The sequence below is a fragment of the Hippichthys cyanospilos genome, chromosome 16 (genome assembly GCF_059441005.1).
Source record: "Hippichthys cyanospilos isolate Australia breed blue-spotted pipefish chromosome 16, RoL_Hcya_1.0, whole genome shotgun sequence".
Lineage (NCBI taxonomy): Eukaryota > Metazoa > Chordata > Actinopteri > Syngnathiformes > Syngnathidae > Hippichthys > Hippichthys cyanospilos.
In genome coordinates this window covers 3,424,231-3,443,842 of record NC_142384.1, presented here as the reverse complement: position 1 = coordinate 3,443,842, position 19,612 = coordinate 3,424,231, and the positions used below count along the sequence as shown (strand labels likewise).

Genomic DNA, 19,612 nt, shown 5'->3' with positions numbered 1-19,612 from the left:
TCTCTCCAGCCATCCCACCGCCAGGAAACTCCAGTTCTCAGAGACTGTTGATAGTACGGTTGATTAGTATTTTACTCATTTGTGTTTATATTATAAATATTTGTAAATAACTAGAGCAGTAGTAGGAGGGAGACGGCATTTTTGTTTACTCTTTTTCTCCTGTTTTTGCGTTAGGTAGGTAGTTTAGCCAATTTGTTTCCTTTTTGTTAGGCTAGTTAGGTAGGGCTACTTTAGAAGATCTTTTGTTTGTTATTTTGGCACACGTTCTCCCTCCGAAGAAAATAAAGACTGCCTTTTTTGATCAGTACTCTTTAGTGTCACGGGCCTTTTCTGGTGGTGAGAGGATGGGGGAGCGCACATACGTTATGTCCCAGTTCCCCTAGACTGGATGTAACAATATATATATATATATATATATATATATATATATATATATATATATATATATATATATATATATATATATATATATATATATATATATATATATAAACCTCCTCCAGCTTTATCTTTTGTGCAAGAACTGACCATACTTATTGAAGACAAACTGGCACAAAAGCTGATCAGCTGGTCAGCTGATGGCTTTATAATTGTAACAGTATTTGGTAAGAGTTCTGTTCTAAAAAAAAAAAAAAAAAAATCACACCTGGCTTTTATATGGAGTAGTGGAGGAGTGGAAAACCGACACTAATCGAAGGATTGGAAGATGAGGTCTAAAGACACATCATATACATAAACTTTTTTTTAAACAATGTCGTTTCCCGAAATTAAACACGATGCAGAAATATGAGTTGCTCTGAGGTCAATGAGTTGATGCAACCAGAGGGAGTAGCCTATGCATGCAAACAGACACACCTGGGTTTGAAGTGAAGATAAGGCTTATCTTAGGTATGTCAGGACATTTATTGCCTATTTAATGGGCTTAAGTGGAACACAGGTAACTTCCGACATTTATTGATTTTTCATTCACATTATTTGAAGAGTATTATGCCACAGCACTTTACCATTCACTGTTATAATTGGCGTACTTTCCGCAACTGATTACAAGGTGCACCTTCAATGAATGGCCTAGGTGCATAGAATAGAAGCCACAGTAGTGGCTGCGGTTGCATTAAACATCCACTAGATGGAGTTACACTAAAGGTAATGTCCACAAAACATTCAGTCAAAAACATTATGAATCTATGATTAAGACAATCAGAAATTAAGAATAAAGATTAGACAATAATAAGACAATTATGATTCAATTAAATATTAAACTTAAATCTTTTTTAATCAAACTGCAACCAAAAACCTTTTATTTTGTTAGTTTAAAAACATTTTCTGAACTAATTGTATAAAATTGCACGCTCTTTAAAAAAAAAAAAATGTTTTTTGTGCATTGTCCCCAAATAAATTGCTTCAAATTTGGAGCAGAAATAGCATACCAAAATTTCAATCAGTGTGTTGTAAAAACAAAAATACAGGAATAAAAATGGAAGAATATACATGATGATCAAGTTATTTCAATTTTTTGTCCCCCAAAAATGAAAGGTTCAAGCGCTGTCAGCGTCTGAGAAGTTTGAAGGCTTTTGGGTGCGCTTTATAATGCTCTGATCTCACAACACTGGTCACATGGGAGACAATCCAAGTAAGATGATCAGCAAATCCTTTTGGAAGTGTCACGGTCTGGCATGGCGAGTGAAGTGAGGAGGTTCGAGAGGATGAAACCAAGGTAGCAAGGAAGCCAGGAGGGGGTGTTCTCAAAAACTGAGGTTGTAATAATCCAAACAAGGCAAGACCAAAAATAGACAAAAGCTAGGCAACCTACAAAGGAACAGACACTAAACTAAACTTAAGGGGGAAGAGTGGCCGTGGGACCGGAGGAAAAACGAGGAACGCGCCCGCGAAGAGACAACAGCAAGGAGGTGACAATTGCAACAACCCGACAGCTAGCAGTGACAAACCTGCAACTTATATACACACAACACTAATTACGAAACAACGTGAAAAAACTGGAAGAGAACAAGAGGCAGGGGAAGCTGATTGGAAGACACGCAAGGGGCAGGAACACGCAGGCAACAGGTGGACAAAATCAAACTAATGAACCGGGAGGAGAGGCGAAGTGTGTGTGTGTGTTTTATTGTTGCAACATTGCATTTGCGTCCATACGCACATTACCTCATCTTACCAGCCTTGTCTCGCTCCTCACTCTTGTCTCGCTCAGACATCTTGCCCCAGTATGTTATTTGATATACAATGAAGAAATGTGTCTAAAAGTAATTTTATCATTTTAATAACAAACGCCATGTGTTATAATCGGACAGCCATGATCTATGTATCCATTAAAGTCAGGGGTAGACTTATAATTGCGTTTTTGTGAAATTCACCCAAATCAAAGTAAAGGGGGGGGGGGGGGGTCGACTTACATGACTGGTACTCAGAGAAATACTGTAATTGTGTGTCATTACAAATATTAAGTAATTTTATTTAAACAAAAATAAAATATACACTGTTTTAATAATTGTGTACAGTATTTGTTAAGTACACTGATATTGACCACAAACTATTTGCCATTCTTAGGACTCTCAAATCACCAGGACATAATGCTCTCCCCTGCACTCCGCATGAAATTAGCTTGTTGCTGACATGAGGAACACAACTCGCATCGGCACTATGTTTTTTATTTTTTATATTTGAATACATACAATTGTTTCTAGAATGGTTGGAAACATCACCATATAGTAAATTCACTTCACGTAGGTTACATATCGTATTTTGATCTCAAAAAGGAATATTTCGACTTAAAAAATTGTGATTTTTATTTCCGTTGTTGTTTAACAGTGCAGCACCTTGCATATGAACTGCTAGCCAAGTTTGGCAAAATGTACACAGCCAACCCCTGTGGCCTTGCACTTGCAAAAAATCATGTACATTGTGACTGAAGACACATCATGAACATACACTCTACTCTTCTATATCTTTAGGTTTGTTGATAAGGTTGGTAGACAAGGGACAAAAATGATTGCGCACCAAACAAAAACCTTGTGTCAAACAACAATAAACTTGTCATTTGCACCCATGCTTATAGCAATTATTTTCATGTCACAGTTTAGTTTACTCTCAGAAATACAAAGGCTTTTGAGAAATTCTAATTATTGGTAATATTTTGTGTTGCCGCTATCTTAAACACATTTGAAAGAAATAACTTTCCCTCAGTAGAAAACATTATGTTTCACTGACTTGGGAGATCTCTGATTTCAATAACAGTGTGAAAGACTGCCAGAGTGGCGGCCTAGATGTTACGCCCAAAACACAAATTTGACTCATCTGAACATTACTTGAACCTCACTGTTTACCAGTCTGAAGCATACATCGGTCCTATGTGCGTTAGACACGGTGGAATGACATCATTGTTTTGACATCATTGGCTGTGAGAACTGAAGAAAATTGAGAATGTGAGAACTGAAGAAAATTGAAAACACAAGTTAGTCAGGGTGATTAATATGCTAACTTTGATGAGATGGGTCTGTGGAAGTGCCATTTCCCAGCTGCACTACACATAGCTCAACTCAGTTAAGTACAGTATGTCATGAGGCAGGATGCCCTGTTAATGTCTCTGTTCAGTCTGAAAACTAGTAAACAACTACTATGTACCCAAAGAGTTTGCTTCACCAAAACAAAATGGTGTCTTCACCAAACATTAGATACTCAATCATCCCAAGAGAGGCTTAATTAAAGATGAGTGAGGCCATGCGTGTAGTGGTATTTTGCCAATTATGTTAAAGTCTCTTGAATTAAGTATAGTACTGCATGGCCCAACAGGAACTAACGTAAACATTAACTCCATTAACAGTTCAGTAACCGTCAAGTGGATAATCTGCACATTAAATACAGTGGGCTATGTAACCCCTGCAGTACAGTAAAACTAATCTGCAATGAAATCTGTATGTGCAAAAATACCCCCCAGTGTGAAAATAAAATTCATTTATTGAAGCCTTTTCCTCTTTCTTACTTCCTCTTACCAAGAAAAATCCCCCTGTTGCATAATACGAAATGTTTTCTTTTCTGCATTGGCGTTGCACTGAAATTCACTACAGTGAAAACAAGCGTGCAGCAAAAGTCTCGCTTGGTTTAGACTTGACACACCGGCACGAGTTTTGCAGCACTTTATACTCGGTGCTGCTTTCCCCCGCAATCAGACGATATTCTCCCATACTATAGGTGGCAGTAGACTGCTCTATAACAGCGGTCGAGAATCCTAGTCGATTCAAACGATCTAAACAGACTTCTCATATTTCCCCAATGTTGTGCTCGGCAGGAGTTGTTTACAGTATTTAGATCACAGTATTCCTTTTCAGATTAATCCTAAAAGTGTTTTTACCGGCGCTTATGGACGCATAAGCAATAGTTCGTCCGCTATGTTGTCCGCCCGTAAAGAAACTCTGGAGGATAGGCGTTGCGAAAAATCTGGCCCGCGTGGACTTTTCGCGGAGGTGCATGGTTGCAGAAATAACGTCATTTGAGTGAAGCCACACGAGGTCATGGACGAGTCAAGCTTAAACCAAGCGTAGCACTTGAAACATCAAATCAGCATTTCGCGGGCCACAAAAAATGCAGTCCTGATCTGTCCCCCGGGCCTTGAGTTTCACACCTGTGCACTAATGTGCACATAGCTGGAAATGTCCTAACGTTTATCAGTCCATGGGAAGACAGACTGTTTATAAAAGGAAAAATGTAAAGATGCAACACTCCCGAGGTCTGTCTGTTCCCAAAAATATGGATGCAAGTGCACATCTCAATGGAGGTTTAATGTAGGGAGCATCATGGCTTGGGACTGTTTTGCTACCTCAAGGCCTGGATGCAAATCTGTCATCAACATAAAATGCAATTAACAAGTTCATCGAAACAATACAGTATGTGGGAGAACTGGAGAACCTTTGTCTGCCAAAAGCAAAGAAAAGAGGCTGGATGATATGACAGGACAAAAAGCCGGAAAGAAAATCAAACCAAAATGACTCAAACACAAGAAAATACACAGTTGTAGTGTCACAGTCAGAGACCTGAAATCAAACTTACTGCGACATGGCTTGAATAAGTCAAAAAAGACATCGAGAAAAATGTGACAGAATCAAAACTGTTTTGGAAAGAGAAACTGTCACGAAATTTTCCTGATCCATTGTTAGGTGAAATATTTTACTTTGGTGGAGCTTCCCAGTTGACAAGGCAGATGCAACATGTCTCAATCCTAATTCTGCTAAAAGGCTTTCCTAGCTCCTCCCAGTCTCTCTTTCTCAGACCTGACTCTTGCCAGCACCCAAGCACGATTTCCTTTTGTTTGTTTAGTTAACTTGTTATAACTAATTATAGTGTCGTGAGTTGCTACAGTTCTTCTTATGAGCCGAGACGGAACGCTGTTGGGCAGGTTTGATTGCAACTAGGTAAAATGTTTGCTCGCTATTATTACTGCCAAAGAAGGCGCAACCAGTTATTAAATCCAAAACATTCAACAAACTTTTTCACACTTGACTGGGATGTTAACATCACACAGTAGCAGAGTTAGCATGTCTCTTGCTTTGATTCAGAGAAAGGATGGATCACATTTTACGATCAACTTACGCAGACTACAAGTGCAAATAGTGTACATACTCATTTTTGACAAGTCACAAAGTTAAAATGATACTAAGTACTTTTTTTGTTTATAATGAAGGTGATAAAATTTTGCATGCATAATTAATATCTTTAAAAACACAGTTCTTTGCTTGCTGTCAAACAAAAATCATATCACATCTTTTTAGGGCTCAACCAATCAAGGTTCAGCTTATGACCATCAAACGACCAAACCAAGAAAACAGACAAGCCGTGATTCTTTGCTACACAAAGGTTGAGCGATGTGATTAAATTTTTAGTTGACAACAAGTGATAAATGTGTTTTTAAAAGTAATCACTGGATGTGAAAAAAAAGTTATCGACTTCATTATAGACAAAATACGAACTTTTGAATGAGCTGTAGCCCATCAACTGAGTGGGCATGAGGCAAGGGACACCCTGGACTCATAACCAGCCAATAGCATCTCACATTAAAGAAAAAACACTCATATTCAGAACATGCTCATTTCTCACAGGAGATTTGAAGTGGTCAAAACTCAAACGGTAGTGTTTTGTTGACAGCATGACATCACACTGCACGGGAAAAAAAAAATCTGCAGAAACTGATAAAAAAAACAACTGATAAAAAAGAAAGAACATCAACCATGAGACGTTGCTTGATTTTGTTGTGTTTTAGTGCCCCGAAACACACTTGGTTTCAAAACAACACAGTTTTGTTTACATCGAGAGCTGCTCAGTCTCTGGGAGCAAAAGATATTAAGTAGACTGTTGATGCGACCATGATTCCGAGAGGAACTTCAAAATAAAAGCTAATCATGTCATATATTGCTTGTTATAGTATTTTTTGTTGGATGGGAGCCTTCTCACAATGTTTGGTGATTTGCTATAAAGCAGTAGATTCACAGGCAGTGTATTTTCCCATGTATCTCATTGCATTTCTGGGTAATAAGCTAAGAAAAAAAACAGGTCTTGTTCCATTTTACTCTTCCCTGTCTTTATGAAAGGAGAAGTGATAATGAGTACTGCACACCTAAGTAAGCTGGGAGTGTCAAAATCTGCCTCTCAATGCAGTTGAATGTATTTACAAATTTGACTGACACAGCCCAGTTGTAAAACACCAACCCTGTAGATCGCGGGAGATTGGCAGTCAGAAAAGTAGATCTTGAGGTAAAAAAGTTTGGTGACGATCCCCTCCTCCATTGAGGTAAGAGGTACTTTAAGAATCAGAGGGGACAGCGTCATGAATAATTTGTTTTTACACTATAAATCATGAACATTGCATTGCCATGGATACTGAATTCATGTAATGTTTCCAATCCGTGAGCATTCCACTTTGTATGGTAGAAGAGACATATATATATATATATATATATATATATATATATATATATATATATATATATATATATATATATATATATATATATGTGAATGACATAATTTCAATTTTTTTCACTAACTTCACTTTCAATTTGGCCAAAAAAACCTCTCAGCAAAGCAGATTGGAAAGAAACCCAAGAAAAGCTTAGCTCTAGGCAAATATTGCATTCTAATTTAGCACAGAATGGCACACATCCCTTTAACATGGCTTTATGAAGTCGAAAAGTGTTTCTGACCATTTACTTTCAGGCATTCTTTAAAAAAAAAAAAAAAAGAGGTTCCTCTGGATCATGTACAGGCCTGCGGTTCAGCCAGAGCAAAAATGTGTAAAATATAGAATCCTTTTTGACACACTAAGACAAAGATAAGGGAAGATAATTCCCTCTGATCTCAAAGCAGGCTTCTGAAACATGAAATATTTTTGTATTGTGTTTAAACATAAAAGACAATCTCACATAGGGCCTACTGCCTGCACTGTGTGTTTAACTCGGGGACAGTCATAGCCTGTGATGTATGTAACCATTATCTGACTTCTTAGAATCTTTCATTTTCTTTCATGACATGCCAGAGAACATGATGAATATTTTGGCGCCAAGCCAACACGTTTTGAGTCTCTTTTGGGAGGGTCACCAGTGACTTAATAGTGTGTTCACAGATGAGCGACAATAATTATAATAATTGACAGACAACAATTTCACTTTTCAAACTTCCGTTGATAGTAATAACTAAAGTAACCTAAATTTCTGTCACATTTAGTTAAATTAGGGTTGCATTCAATATAGGCAAGGTGTTTTTTACCAAATGCCACTGCTTTTTGTCATTAAGAAAGTAACTTGTCACGGTCAACACCACCATCAAGCCCAATAGTCTGATAATGTGTTCAGAAACACATGAACCCACCCCTGATATATATTTTGGAAGTGTTGGAGACCAAGGAAAAACATTAATCACCACAATTTTGCCTTCAGCGTAAAGTGCGCACTATATTAGTGGATCTCACTCATAAAAAGATGCACCCACCCAAGGATCCCTGAGCCACAACTTGAAGATTAAAAACTAATTTGCAATAAGATATGCTGTCAAATTTGAAAAACTACATGCTTACAAATGGTGTTCTTCACATAAACCTATTAGAGCAGTATGATGTGATTGCATCATAGAAATCTGACATTTACACCTATTTCATACTCATGTCTCCTGTTAGGTTTGAGGTAACTTTGAATCTCAAGTCATCATGTATAAATGACTGCTTTTACAACATATGAATGGGAAACATGTGTTGGGCAATGTTTAGCGTGATTGCCTTTCACTGGTTTCCATTCATTACACACCCAAAAGCATGTGAAAATAATTCTGTTAATGTTTTTTTCTAACCAGGAATTAGAATTAAGCTGATAGAAAAGTCATAAGAGTTGCTACATAGTGTAAAAACAATCATACTGTTAACTTGGCTACACTGAGGGTTTTTTTCACAAATTACTGTATTTCTCTGTGTACAAGTCATGTTTTTTCGCCCTCGTTTTCAACCCGCTATATAACAACAAGTAACTAAACACAATCGAACAAGAAATAACTCAAAACAGACCAGTTTTTCCCATACATTTGTGTTTGAATAACATTAATTTGAACGCGATTGTGTCATTGTGTAAATTGTGTCATTTACAAGGCTTAAAATGATTCTATATTCCTCTAATTCAGTGCTTCTCAATTAATTTTTGCAAAGCCCAACCAAGGAAAGAGAAAACCTTTGGCGCGCTCAACTCATTGCACCAAATATAAATAAAATTACTAGCTATAAAAATTGAATGATTATACCTAAAATTCCATAATTTTTAACCTTAACAAAAGAAAAAAATGCAAAGCACGCAAAGACGACAGGTTAATGTTCGAGGATAGCTGATCTTTTTTTTTTTTTGCTTTTTACAAGAATTATCCATAAGTACACAAGTTGTTAAAATTGACACTGTTCAGCTGTTTTGTTTATCGTTAGATATATTGGAAATAAGAGTACTTTTTCGTTTTGCAACTTGCTTGTTAGCTCGAGAGGTGCCATGTATTATTAGCTGATTACGTGTTTTATTTTTCTAGTTTTACAGCGACCTAAAGAAGGTAATGGTCAATGGCCATTGTTCAAATAAAGCAGAGCAAAAGTAAAGACAGTCTGCTTGTTTGAAACGCGGTTATCCAGCTGTCTAGCTGGCGAAAAACCCGACGCTTTGGAGTGAGGACGGCATAAACATCTTGTATAAAAGTTTGTGTTTGATACACAGTATACAGTATATTGTATTTATAATATTATGATTGTATAGATTATTTAGGTGCAGTGTGTGCAATGTTCAGTAAATACATCTATCACTTAAACAATGGGAGACAGAATGCTGTTAAAGAGAGGATGTTGCAGTTGGTAGACGATTTAAAAAAAAAAAAAAAAAAAAAATATATATATATATATATATATATATATATATATATATATATATATATATATATATATATATATATATATATATATATATATATATATATATATATATAAATTAAAACTTTCATATACCATCTTTTTGCATAAATATTTGATGCTATGACCTGCGGCAAAAGATGTTTTTTTGGTCAATTTTTGCTGCTGCAGCTTATATACTGGTGCGGCTTATAGTCCAGAAAATACAGTATTTTATTGTTGTAATATTAGTTTCAGCATTTGCCTCTCCGTGCATGCACATAATGCCTTGCACTTGGCGCGTTTCCACCCCACTCGCTCCACCCCATAATCGCACATGTTTCCAATACCCCACAGCCCAATAATGTAGTTATGCTTAATTGCAGTTAGCATTACCAGTGGTAACTCTTGAGTGGGTCTTCCAAAAATGTTCTTGTGCGTTAGGAGTTTACATTATATTGAGAAGGTGTATAGAAGAAGCAAATACTGTCTAGTCTTTAAAGGTCTCAACACATCATGTGATGATGATGTTGTGATTTACTACACTCCCTTACAGGTGAAATATTACCTTTTATCCTTCCCGTCTCACTCATAACTCTGAATTACAGCCGACAGTGAATGATTCCTTTTGACATTTCTTGGTCTTTCCCCCATATTTTTGAAGTCTAATTAGACTTTGAAGAGCTGCGTGTGTGAGCTCTCAAGCGCAGTTTTTGAGAGAACTTTTACAAAGTGAGGTCAATGAGACTGACCCCCTAAACCCTGTAAGGACATGTTTGAGTTTACAGCTAATCACTGCTCATCCTTTCATATTTTCCAGGCAAGCTAAGGCTGAGTTTGCAGAGAGAAAGAGTAACAGCCTGAGAGAAAGAGTAAGAGAAGAGAGTGAGAGAATTATTGGCAATGCTTTTCTCAATTTGGTATAGAAGACTTATTTTAATTAGTTGTTGAGAGAAAATTAACTTTATCAAATAATTTTATAGGGTCAATATGTGCCAAGGCTGACACAATCTCTGGATCGGACCCCAGCAGGGAAGCTTCATTTGATTCTGAAAAATCTTTGACAGAATATGAAAACCATGAGGGACCACATCAGAATGTGACAGGCTGGGAGGAAACTTACTAACATTTGTAACAGACCATGGCCCGAACCAAAGTGCACTTTTGTGCCTCAGGGACTCAACAGCCGCTTCCCGCCACAGTCGGTCAAGGATATCGTGACACTGTACACCGTGAGAAATCTTAGCAAGATTTGAATGGGTAGGGAAAAAATGACCAAACCTTCAGGTTGCTGAATGCTTTAGGTAAAAAAAATTCTGTGGTGACCCCAGGAAAAATACTGCAAAAATTGTTTATGTGCAACCATAGCTCTATTTTAGAGCCACACAGAAGAAAAACAGACCCAATTTAAGCAACAGGAATTAAGGATTGCAGGAGGACATATTAAAACTAGAAATAAGAAGGCCAAACACTGACTGACTGTTTCACTCAAATTCCTTTGAAGGACAGAGTACAGTAGTGTTTGTTGTTTTAAGAAACAGAATCATTTGACTTTTAAACCCTTTCCTGCGATTGTGACCCCGCTTGAACACACCTTCACTCCCCACTAGAGCCCCACTATGGCTGCTCTGGCCAGTAAAGGGTTAAATGGAGTGCATTTAGAGACAGTGTGGTGCATGTCTAAGGTTAAAATGAATAACGTAAATAATAAATAAATAATAAAAAAGTAAAAAAAGACAATAATGATAAGGTGAACCCCCCCCCACCCACACACACACACACAGAGACTCACAAATAACACTATCTTGAGACTTGCACATGTGTGACTTGTTCCCCTCTCTGGTATTCTGTAATTCAAAACATACACAGCACAAAATGATGTCTGATGTCCACCAACTGGTGCAACATTAGTTTTCTTGCTATGTGTGCATTCTGACTTTTCTTTTCCTCTGTGTGTTGATTTAAAAGCAGAGGAAAAGAGGAGAGGAAAGGGCCCTGGGGCTACGTTTTTGTTTTGATGTTTTTATGGAAACAAACCATCTAAGCAAAGCACTAAGAATAGAAAACAGTAATTCACAGTGTGAATCATTACGAAACATTTGTTTGTTATTCACAGTCTGAATAGCGATGAAAGCACTGATGAAAGTGGTGCCAAAGGTGAGTGCGCAAGACTGTCGTATAAACCGTTGTATAAAAATTAAAACATCAAACATTTCCAACCAAAAAGATACTCCCATTGTTGGACTTATGAAGAGCAAGCAAATGGCAGATCGACTGATGGGACACTCTTGACAGGACATGACCAATCAAAACAACACCCACATCTAACATAAGCCGTTCACAACACGACTATTTGTGAACTTTAAAGAACAGCACATCCAAAAATCCTCTTGCCAACAATCAAAAATGGGCGCGTTTGTACTTACAGTCATAAAGTAAGGTCATTTGTCAGATGCCAATCCACCCATTTGTCAACATTAGGTATGGAACCATATCAGATCTTACGGTACGATATCTTTGAGCAAAAATATTATGGTATTTTTTGTTGCTGAATAGCCATTTTTCCACATATAATCAAAACATATAAACAAACATTTAATGTGCTAAATGAATAAATATGTACAAAAAAATCAAAGCAAACCTTCAGTGCACATTGGGCTTTGCTCATCAACAAACTCCTTTCTGATTGAACACACAGTTTAAACTGAAATATGAGCACTTAGTATAAAATAACCACAGCAATATTTTAAAAGTAAATTCATTTGAAATAAGCTACCATCTAGTGATCAAGATGGTTGTTTATTTTTAACAATTTTTGCTTTGTTGAGCCACACACCAGCTCGATAGACTCCTCGCGTCCTACCTCGAGTGATAGCATATAAAATGCTGCGTGAAAGTAGCATATGAGTAACATGTTAGCAACCTTACCCGCAGTAGTGAGCAGGAGGCATAGTATTATATTCATATTTAAGCCCACAAAGCAGGAAATGGAAGTGTGATTGCTGCAGCAGCCAAGGAGGACTCATATAATATACACAATGAGAGCTGCACAGGGCAATTGAATCTTAAGGCAGTGGACACTTTTAAAACTGTGATATTTTGCCAATCCGGTTATCGGCCCATTCCTAGTCAACATCGGTCCATCATTATTTCAAACCCAATCAAAACCTTCATCGCCGGTTCGTTAATTGATCACTGTTATTTTAAGTGTGCTTCCGTCATTGACTCATTACATTTTTTCACCGCTATTTTATGACCCTAGGAGAAAAGCTGTTTACAAAGTAACAACAATGGTGGCCTAGTCACAAAATTTGTGTCTTTCACATCAGAGCAATCGGTGGCATCTCCTGATGAGTTTAAGCAAGGGGAAACTCCAGACAGGTGCCTTTAAACACATGCATCCTGTTTGTCAAGTCACTCAGTCATGTTTTGAAATGTTCACTAGACTCTCGCATAATTAAAGAGAAGCCTGTAGTTGACCAAATCATGGTAACAATCAGAGTTTGCACTTAAAATTCCAATTCATTATAAAAAAAATCTAGGTAAAAGCTCTACAACACTTTGGAGCAGCACTTCCCTCTCCTGCATTTCCTTCGTATCTATCCACATAAACATGCATGAAAATTCTGTCTGTAAATTGAATACTTTGAGACCACGACACCCTGATTTACTCTGATTTGCTCATGGTTATTACACTATCAGAATCCAACATCATCCCCTGCTCAGTCCCAATACACTTCACAAAAAAAACAAATAAAACTTTTCATAGTAAGATTCACGTCAAGGCAGGTTTAATTGCCAGCTATGTGATTTACAACAGAATATATCTTCCCCAAATGTATTGGTTTGATGGCTCAATAAACCTTGCGGCAAAACATCTTGGAGAGTGGTGAACTTGAAACATACCGTAATTGTTAACTTGTGCTTACGTAGTTATCAGAGGGAAGCAGAAGCCCAAGGCAAGGAGGTTGTGACCTTGAGTAGCTTTAGCTGTTAAAAATATCATACATGCTTGAAGAGACAAACACAACGCAAAAAATCCCTTGTGTGTGGTCTGAATTAAAATCTTAAAACACAAAACAACTGCCTGCTGCCTAAGTCATTTTCAGCAAAAACAGGTAAACAATTCAACACAAATATTGTTAGTGTATAAGTGTGTGTGCTTTTGTGTGTTTATATACTGTACTATTGCTCGGTAGGGAAGGAAATCATTACGATGGGTGTGGTAACCAACTCATCTGCTAACCCTGTCTTGTTTTCCTTAGCTGACATGAGGGAAGTCCCCTGTCATCATTTGTTAAACAGACTTTATTACTCACACCCAGCCACCCACTCACACAAAAACAAACTCACATGCAGATAGAACAGCCACAACTCTGTAGTGTACTGTATATGTATGGGTGTTTGGGTGCAGTATTTCGTCTAGGGTTTTTGAGCGATCGTTTGGATTTGTGCAATTACCCAGACTAGAACAAAGTAATGGGATGTAAAACAGAATATACAGTACTTATTAGTTACAAATCTGAAGACAATTGCTCCTTTTAAACCAAAGAACTGAAAATGATAAGCACATTCATACTACTGTATTGTTCTTACCTTTGCTTTTCTTTTCTCCATGTCCGGTTGTTGACATAAACGTGGTAGATGAAAGACAGTCCGGTTCAAAAGACGAAGCTTGACTTGGAACTGCCGGAGATTGGATGGCAGCTGGTGGAGTTGTATCTGTGATGACAGGCCGAGAGAAGGAGGCAATTCTCTGCAAAATGCACCCTACACTATCTCCGACATCAGTGAGGTGAGGTTCCAAAGAACCAGTCGCTCTAGAGTTGGAAGAACTAAGGGCATTGGCAGGGACTTGGTTCAATCGAAGAACTTGGGGCCTGGAAAGGGTTCCCAACTGTGGAGTCTGGGCTGGAGATAGGGACCCTGGTGAGCAGTTTACCTCTGGAACAGGAATGGAGCTTGTGGTTGAATGATTTGAGAAGGGCAAAATGGGATGGTGAAGAGATTGAGGTGGGGTATTGGAGGGACTATCAAGGCTGCTAAGGGAAGCTGATGGGCTTGCCGGGGCAGTTGGGAAAGTGCTATGATACTGAAGGCTACTTGACACCCTCAGAGGAGGTTTTGGAGGGTTGGAGTTGATGGGTTGTTTGTGAACCTTAACAGGGGATGTAATGGATGTGACGCTCACCAAGCTATCCAGGTCCAAGGGAAACTTACTGAGACGCGGAGTCTCTTTAGCCTTAGGCTGGCTAGTCTGGGAGCCTGAATAATGATGATTGTTGGGGCGGCAGCTACCTTTGACTTCAAGGGAATTGGCATTTCGAAGTCGGCCGTTCCAGGTGGCATTAGCATTGGTGTATTTCAAGCCAGGTGAAACCTGTTCGCCTCCTAGCATGCCACCTCCTCCATCAGAGATTTGAAAATCGAGGCTGGGCATGGAGCCATGATTATTGCTGTGAGGATCTGGTGTCCCTAACGCCAATCCAATTCCTTGGTCTAACGCGGTGTGAAATACAGTCCCATGAGAGGAGAACTTAAAGTTGTGTTTGTTTTCCAATTTAGCACCCACTTGTAGCTCCTGATGTGGGAGCTGAACCTGGGCTTGGTGGTACTCACCCTGGAGCGGAGAATTCAGATATGACGTCAGCTTGTTAGGATGAAGTGAACCTCCACCAACTCCTATGTATTCAAGGCTGGAAGAGGAGCTATGGAGGCTGTCATTATCACTACCTGGTGCACGCAGCCCGGAAAATCCATTGTTAGGGTTTACCCTGCTTTGGAAGGATGCTGCTCGAGTCACATGGGAGGAGGAGTTTTGAATGGCCGGTTTGTTCATGGTTCCCCGATTGAATGATAGGCTGCTGACCACTGTGCGTGATCTAAGGACTGGGCTGGGATTAGAACTTTGGTTGATACGGGTGTGGTACCCAGCGGAGCCCAGGCTGTTGATATTGTTTAAAGATGAAGCGGGTGATTGTCCCCTTCCGCTTTCGTCACTGGCTTTATTATGGCTGTGAAACAAATGGGATGGTGAAGGACAGACAGGGGAGGAGGTATTGGATGCCGAGGAGAAGGATGGTATGTCATCCACATCTTCAATGTCAAAGGATCTCTTCAAGGCTGCAAGTAAAAAGAGCAAAAAGGAAATAAGGGCTCTTGTTATTTTTTCAAGCTTTTGTGATCCAGCCCTGACTGCACTGTTGCTACTACTCCCATCTTCCTGTATCAGCCTTTGTTATTCTTAATCAAGACTTCAAAAATGTGCTGATTTCAGTTGATTTCCTTTTACTAAACGAAAGGAACTAAGATATTGGACTTGCTGAAGGGCAATGCTTATAAACTGTGATTCATGATACTTAAATTTCAACTTGGAAGAAAAAAAGAAATATGAGTCCATAGCTGAGGTTTTAATCTTTGATGATCCATCAACACACACTTTAAGCATAAGGTGCAATAGATATACACTGTACTTTTGTCCCAGCTCATAATATTGTATTTAATTTCCTCTGCTTTCTCTTGCTTTTGTTCAGGTTTTTCTGGCCTAAATGATCTTTGACACTTGCCTTTGTATAGCAATGGTGTCGCTTTCCTCTGTTGAACATAAACACTTTTCCTTCATACCACAAAACACAAAAGGGAGATTGAGGTCGGGGCTTAAGTTTTTGTAGGGTTTTGCATTACCAATACCCAACAACTGTAACATGACACAACAGAAGAATGGCTGCATGAGTGGTTAGCTCAAAGGGTGAAAGATTTTATAGGATATTAAAGTGATGATCTTCATAATATTTTAATATAAAATCTCGTTGGAGTAACAGATTTACTTCAGCCATGATTGGCCTTTTTTCTGACTCAATGTTGTTTACTTTTGTTTTGACTGGTTTGTTGTTACCTATACTGTATGTTTTGAATGCTCCATTGAACAGAGTATACAAAATGCTGATGTTCGCCATCCATTTACTTTTTTACTTGACTGGTTATGTCCAACTAGACCAAATAAGACATGCCCAGCTAACACAGAATCGTGTAAACATTTACTTTTTTACTTGACTGGTTATGTCCAACTAGACCAAATAAGACATGCCCAGCTAACACAAAATCATGTAAACATTTGAGATTTTCAAAGACTTTTTTTCAATATTATCAACAACATTGAAAAAATTACAGCATCAGTTTTTAAACAACAAACAGAAAAGGGAGGAGTTTTACACTAGAGAAGGCAAGAGTCGATGTGAATCTATAACATTAGTCCTAGTAAGCTAAACTGTTACAGAAAACCCCTTCACATATAATTAGGAGTCAAAGAGTCTCTATATGTTGCACAACCGGACTAGTGACCTCTCAATGCCACACAGACACACTCATTGACTTTAGTGCTTAGTGACAGTTTGTTAAAGTTACATACTGACTCAACTTAATGAATGAGCTTTTCATCAGTCTGAACTGATTGCATTTATTAAAAGGCAATTTACTATATATATATAGAGGAATACTGTGGATCTTTATTTTTTTAAACTTTGTGTTTGGAAAAAATAAAAAAAACTCCTAACACCAAGCACTTTTTGATTTGATGAGGAAAATATTTATGCAATACTTCTCTGGATTATGAATGTGGTCTATTTAAAAGCTATGTGGTCTATTTAAAAGCTGCCATTGTTTTCAATCAGTGTGTTGAGTTGAGACTCACTTCCTGTAGCCTTCAAATGGCTTCAGAGCAGAGTCCTTATCATTTCTTGTTGGTGGACAGAAGTTAAACTAAGGCAGTTGTAAAACAGACCTTAAGTAGTGTAAAGTAACCATTTTTTATCTTGAGTGGCACATTTGATTTATACAAAAATATTCCATCACCATTCATATCGCTGACTGTGAGCTTTCATTTTAGAAAGATAACTCCACCCAGTGTCGGTTGTCTTTCGGTGAGGGATTAAAGATTCAAGAGTTATTGTCATATGCATAGTAATACCACACAATAAAATTCTTATTCTGTTTACTTCCCCGAGCAGACTACATTCCATAATTAAGCAAATAATAAGGTAGGCAATTAAAAAAAAAAAAATATATATATATATATATATATATATATATATATATATATATATATATATATATATATATATATATATATATATATATATATATATATATATATATATAATGAATTTGGAAAGAAAAAAAAAACACTTTATATTCATAGGACACCTTTAAATAGATGTTGTCCTATGAGTTTCTTCTTTCAGGGTTTTGCACCAGTTTTAAAGAGATTTTAAATATCTGCAACCCAAATTGGTATTGATTTAAGTTGTCTGTGTCAACACCCACAACAGTGCATAATGCCTCTTTGCAACTGTGTATGTCTGATAAAATACCCAAATATCTTCTAGCCAGCCACCACACAAAGTTTGAAAGCTCCACACAAATGACTTGCATGCATCGTGGACTAAGTTCACCCCCTGTGAGAAATGTAGCTTTTCTCTGGTATTTGTACATAAAGAATTGGAATCACATGATTAAAAAAGGACAAATATTCATTGGCCGTGTTCTATCCTCATACAAACATGTACTGTATACACACACAAAAGTACAATTTTAGTTCCTTCCTTCCTGTGAAGACCCATAGCCTCGTAAGGCTCCAGGCAGGCTGGGAGGTGGGTGTGTTTGCATGCGTACGTGCATTTGTGTAGGTGTGTGTGTGTGTGTGTGTGTGTGTGTGTGTGTGTGTGTTGAGGGTTATGTGAAATGAGTTGGCTGAGGCTACGAGTGTGAACCTGTCCTCAGTACAAAAGATAAAGAGTCCTGGTAATTGCTAGCACTCTCCTGGAGACTGAAGAAATAATTATGGTGGCAATTGTACATCAGGACTTTGCAGTGCTACTTTTCGCTTTGTGTTTGTGTGTGTGCACGTGTCTGTGTATGCTGTGTAATGATCTATTTACCCTAGGTTCTACTCCCTCTACTTTCACAGCTGTGTGGAACCTAATCTTTGCTTGTTAGCAGCAGACCATCAGTCTGATACCATCAGATTATCAAACTCATCTTGTATCGTTAATGCCCACAAACAAACACTATGAGAAGGTGGGATGTATTTGGCATAAACGAACATGCTAACAAGCTAAATGCATACAAGGCAGCGCTATATAACATGCTTAAGGTAAGCACTAACATCAGCTACTATGTTATCCACGGGCACAAATTGTTGGATCAACAAACAAATTAATTTTGGGCATATTATCATAAATGACAACCTTACAAAGAAAGTACTACTCATTTAAGGACATCAGAGAATGGGACATACTTATGAATGAAAACAAAAAACAATTCAAAACACAAAAACTGTATTATGACAAATAAATGACTTTTGAGCAATCAACGTTGCCAGCATTGAATGGTAAATGTACTTTCTCTTATATAGTGCTTTTCTACCTTGGGTACTCAAAGCGCTTTCCACTAACTGGTCATTTACTTAGTGATGATGCAACATCAGGAGCAATTAGGGGTTCAGTGACTTGCGCAAGGACACTCGACATGGTCTCGATGGTCGAGGGATCGCACCCACAGTCTCTCGGCTGGGAGACGACCACTCTACCACAGAGCCATGCCGCCCCTCATTAGGTCTTGCTGTCTGATTTCCTGCCAATGCCATCCATCAATCCTCTGTTGCTATTTGCTAACATTGGCACATTTTATGAGGAACATATTTTTAGATTATTTAACATAACCATTTCTTGGTAGCACTTTTACATTAGGAACGTGGTTTTAGACTGTATATATGACGATAAGTTCTGCACTTTTTATTTGAAATGAATTTCAGACTGTGTCTGTATACGTTTTATAAGATGTGTATGTGATAAAAGTTCTGTGTGTCACTGTTGTTCTGTGTTGCTGTTCTGGTTTTTGTGTATTGACTACAGATGGAAAGTAGTGACACGCTAAATATGGTGCAGCCATATTTTCCATTGTGAACAATGTCGCTGCATGCTGTCGATTAAATAAAATAAATAACAAATTACAGACACTTGTGGGCCATATTTCATAGAGAGACAGAACAATGTGTGTGTCACCGACATATGACTGCTCTCAACTGAAGCCACACCATCCTTCTCGCTACAAAATGTTATATCAACAGCGGCCAGAGGCGGCACCAAAAACAAAGCTCAAGCCAAACAAAGCACAAATGAACAAACTGTTAAACTACATCAATTCCAA

General features: G+C 38.0%; 1 protein-coding gene across 1 annotated transcript in view; it reads right to left on the bottom strand.

The window, feature by feature from the left end:
• Window positions 1-19,612, bottom strand: part of septin12 (septin 12) — a 79,028-nt gene that overhangs the window by 44,925 nt on the left and 14,491 nt on the right. The window contains exon 2 of the mRNA XM_088437169.1: window positions 14,003-15,529. Within this exon, the coding sequence (XP_088293295.1) occupies window positions 14,003-15,529 (1,527 nt within the window). The remainder of the gene's footprint in view (window positions 1-14,002; window positions 15,530-19,612) is intronic.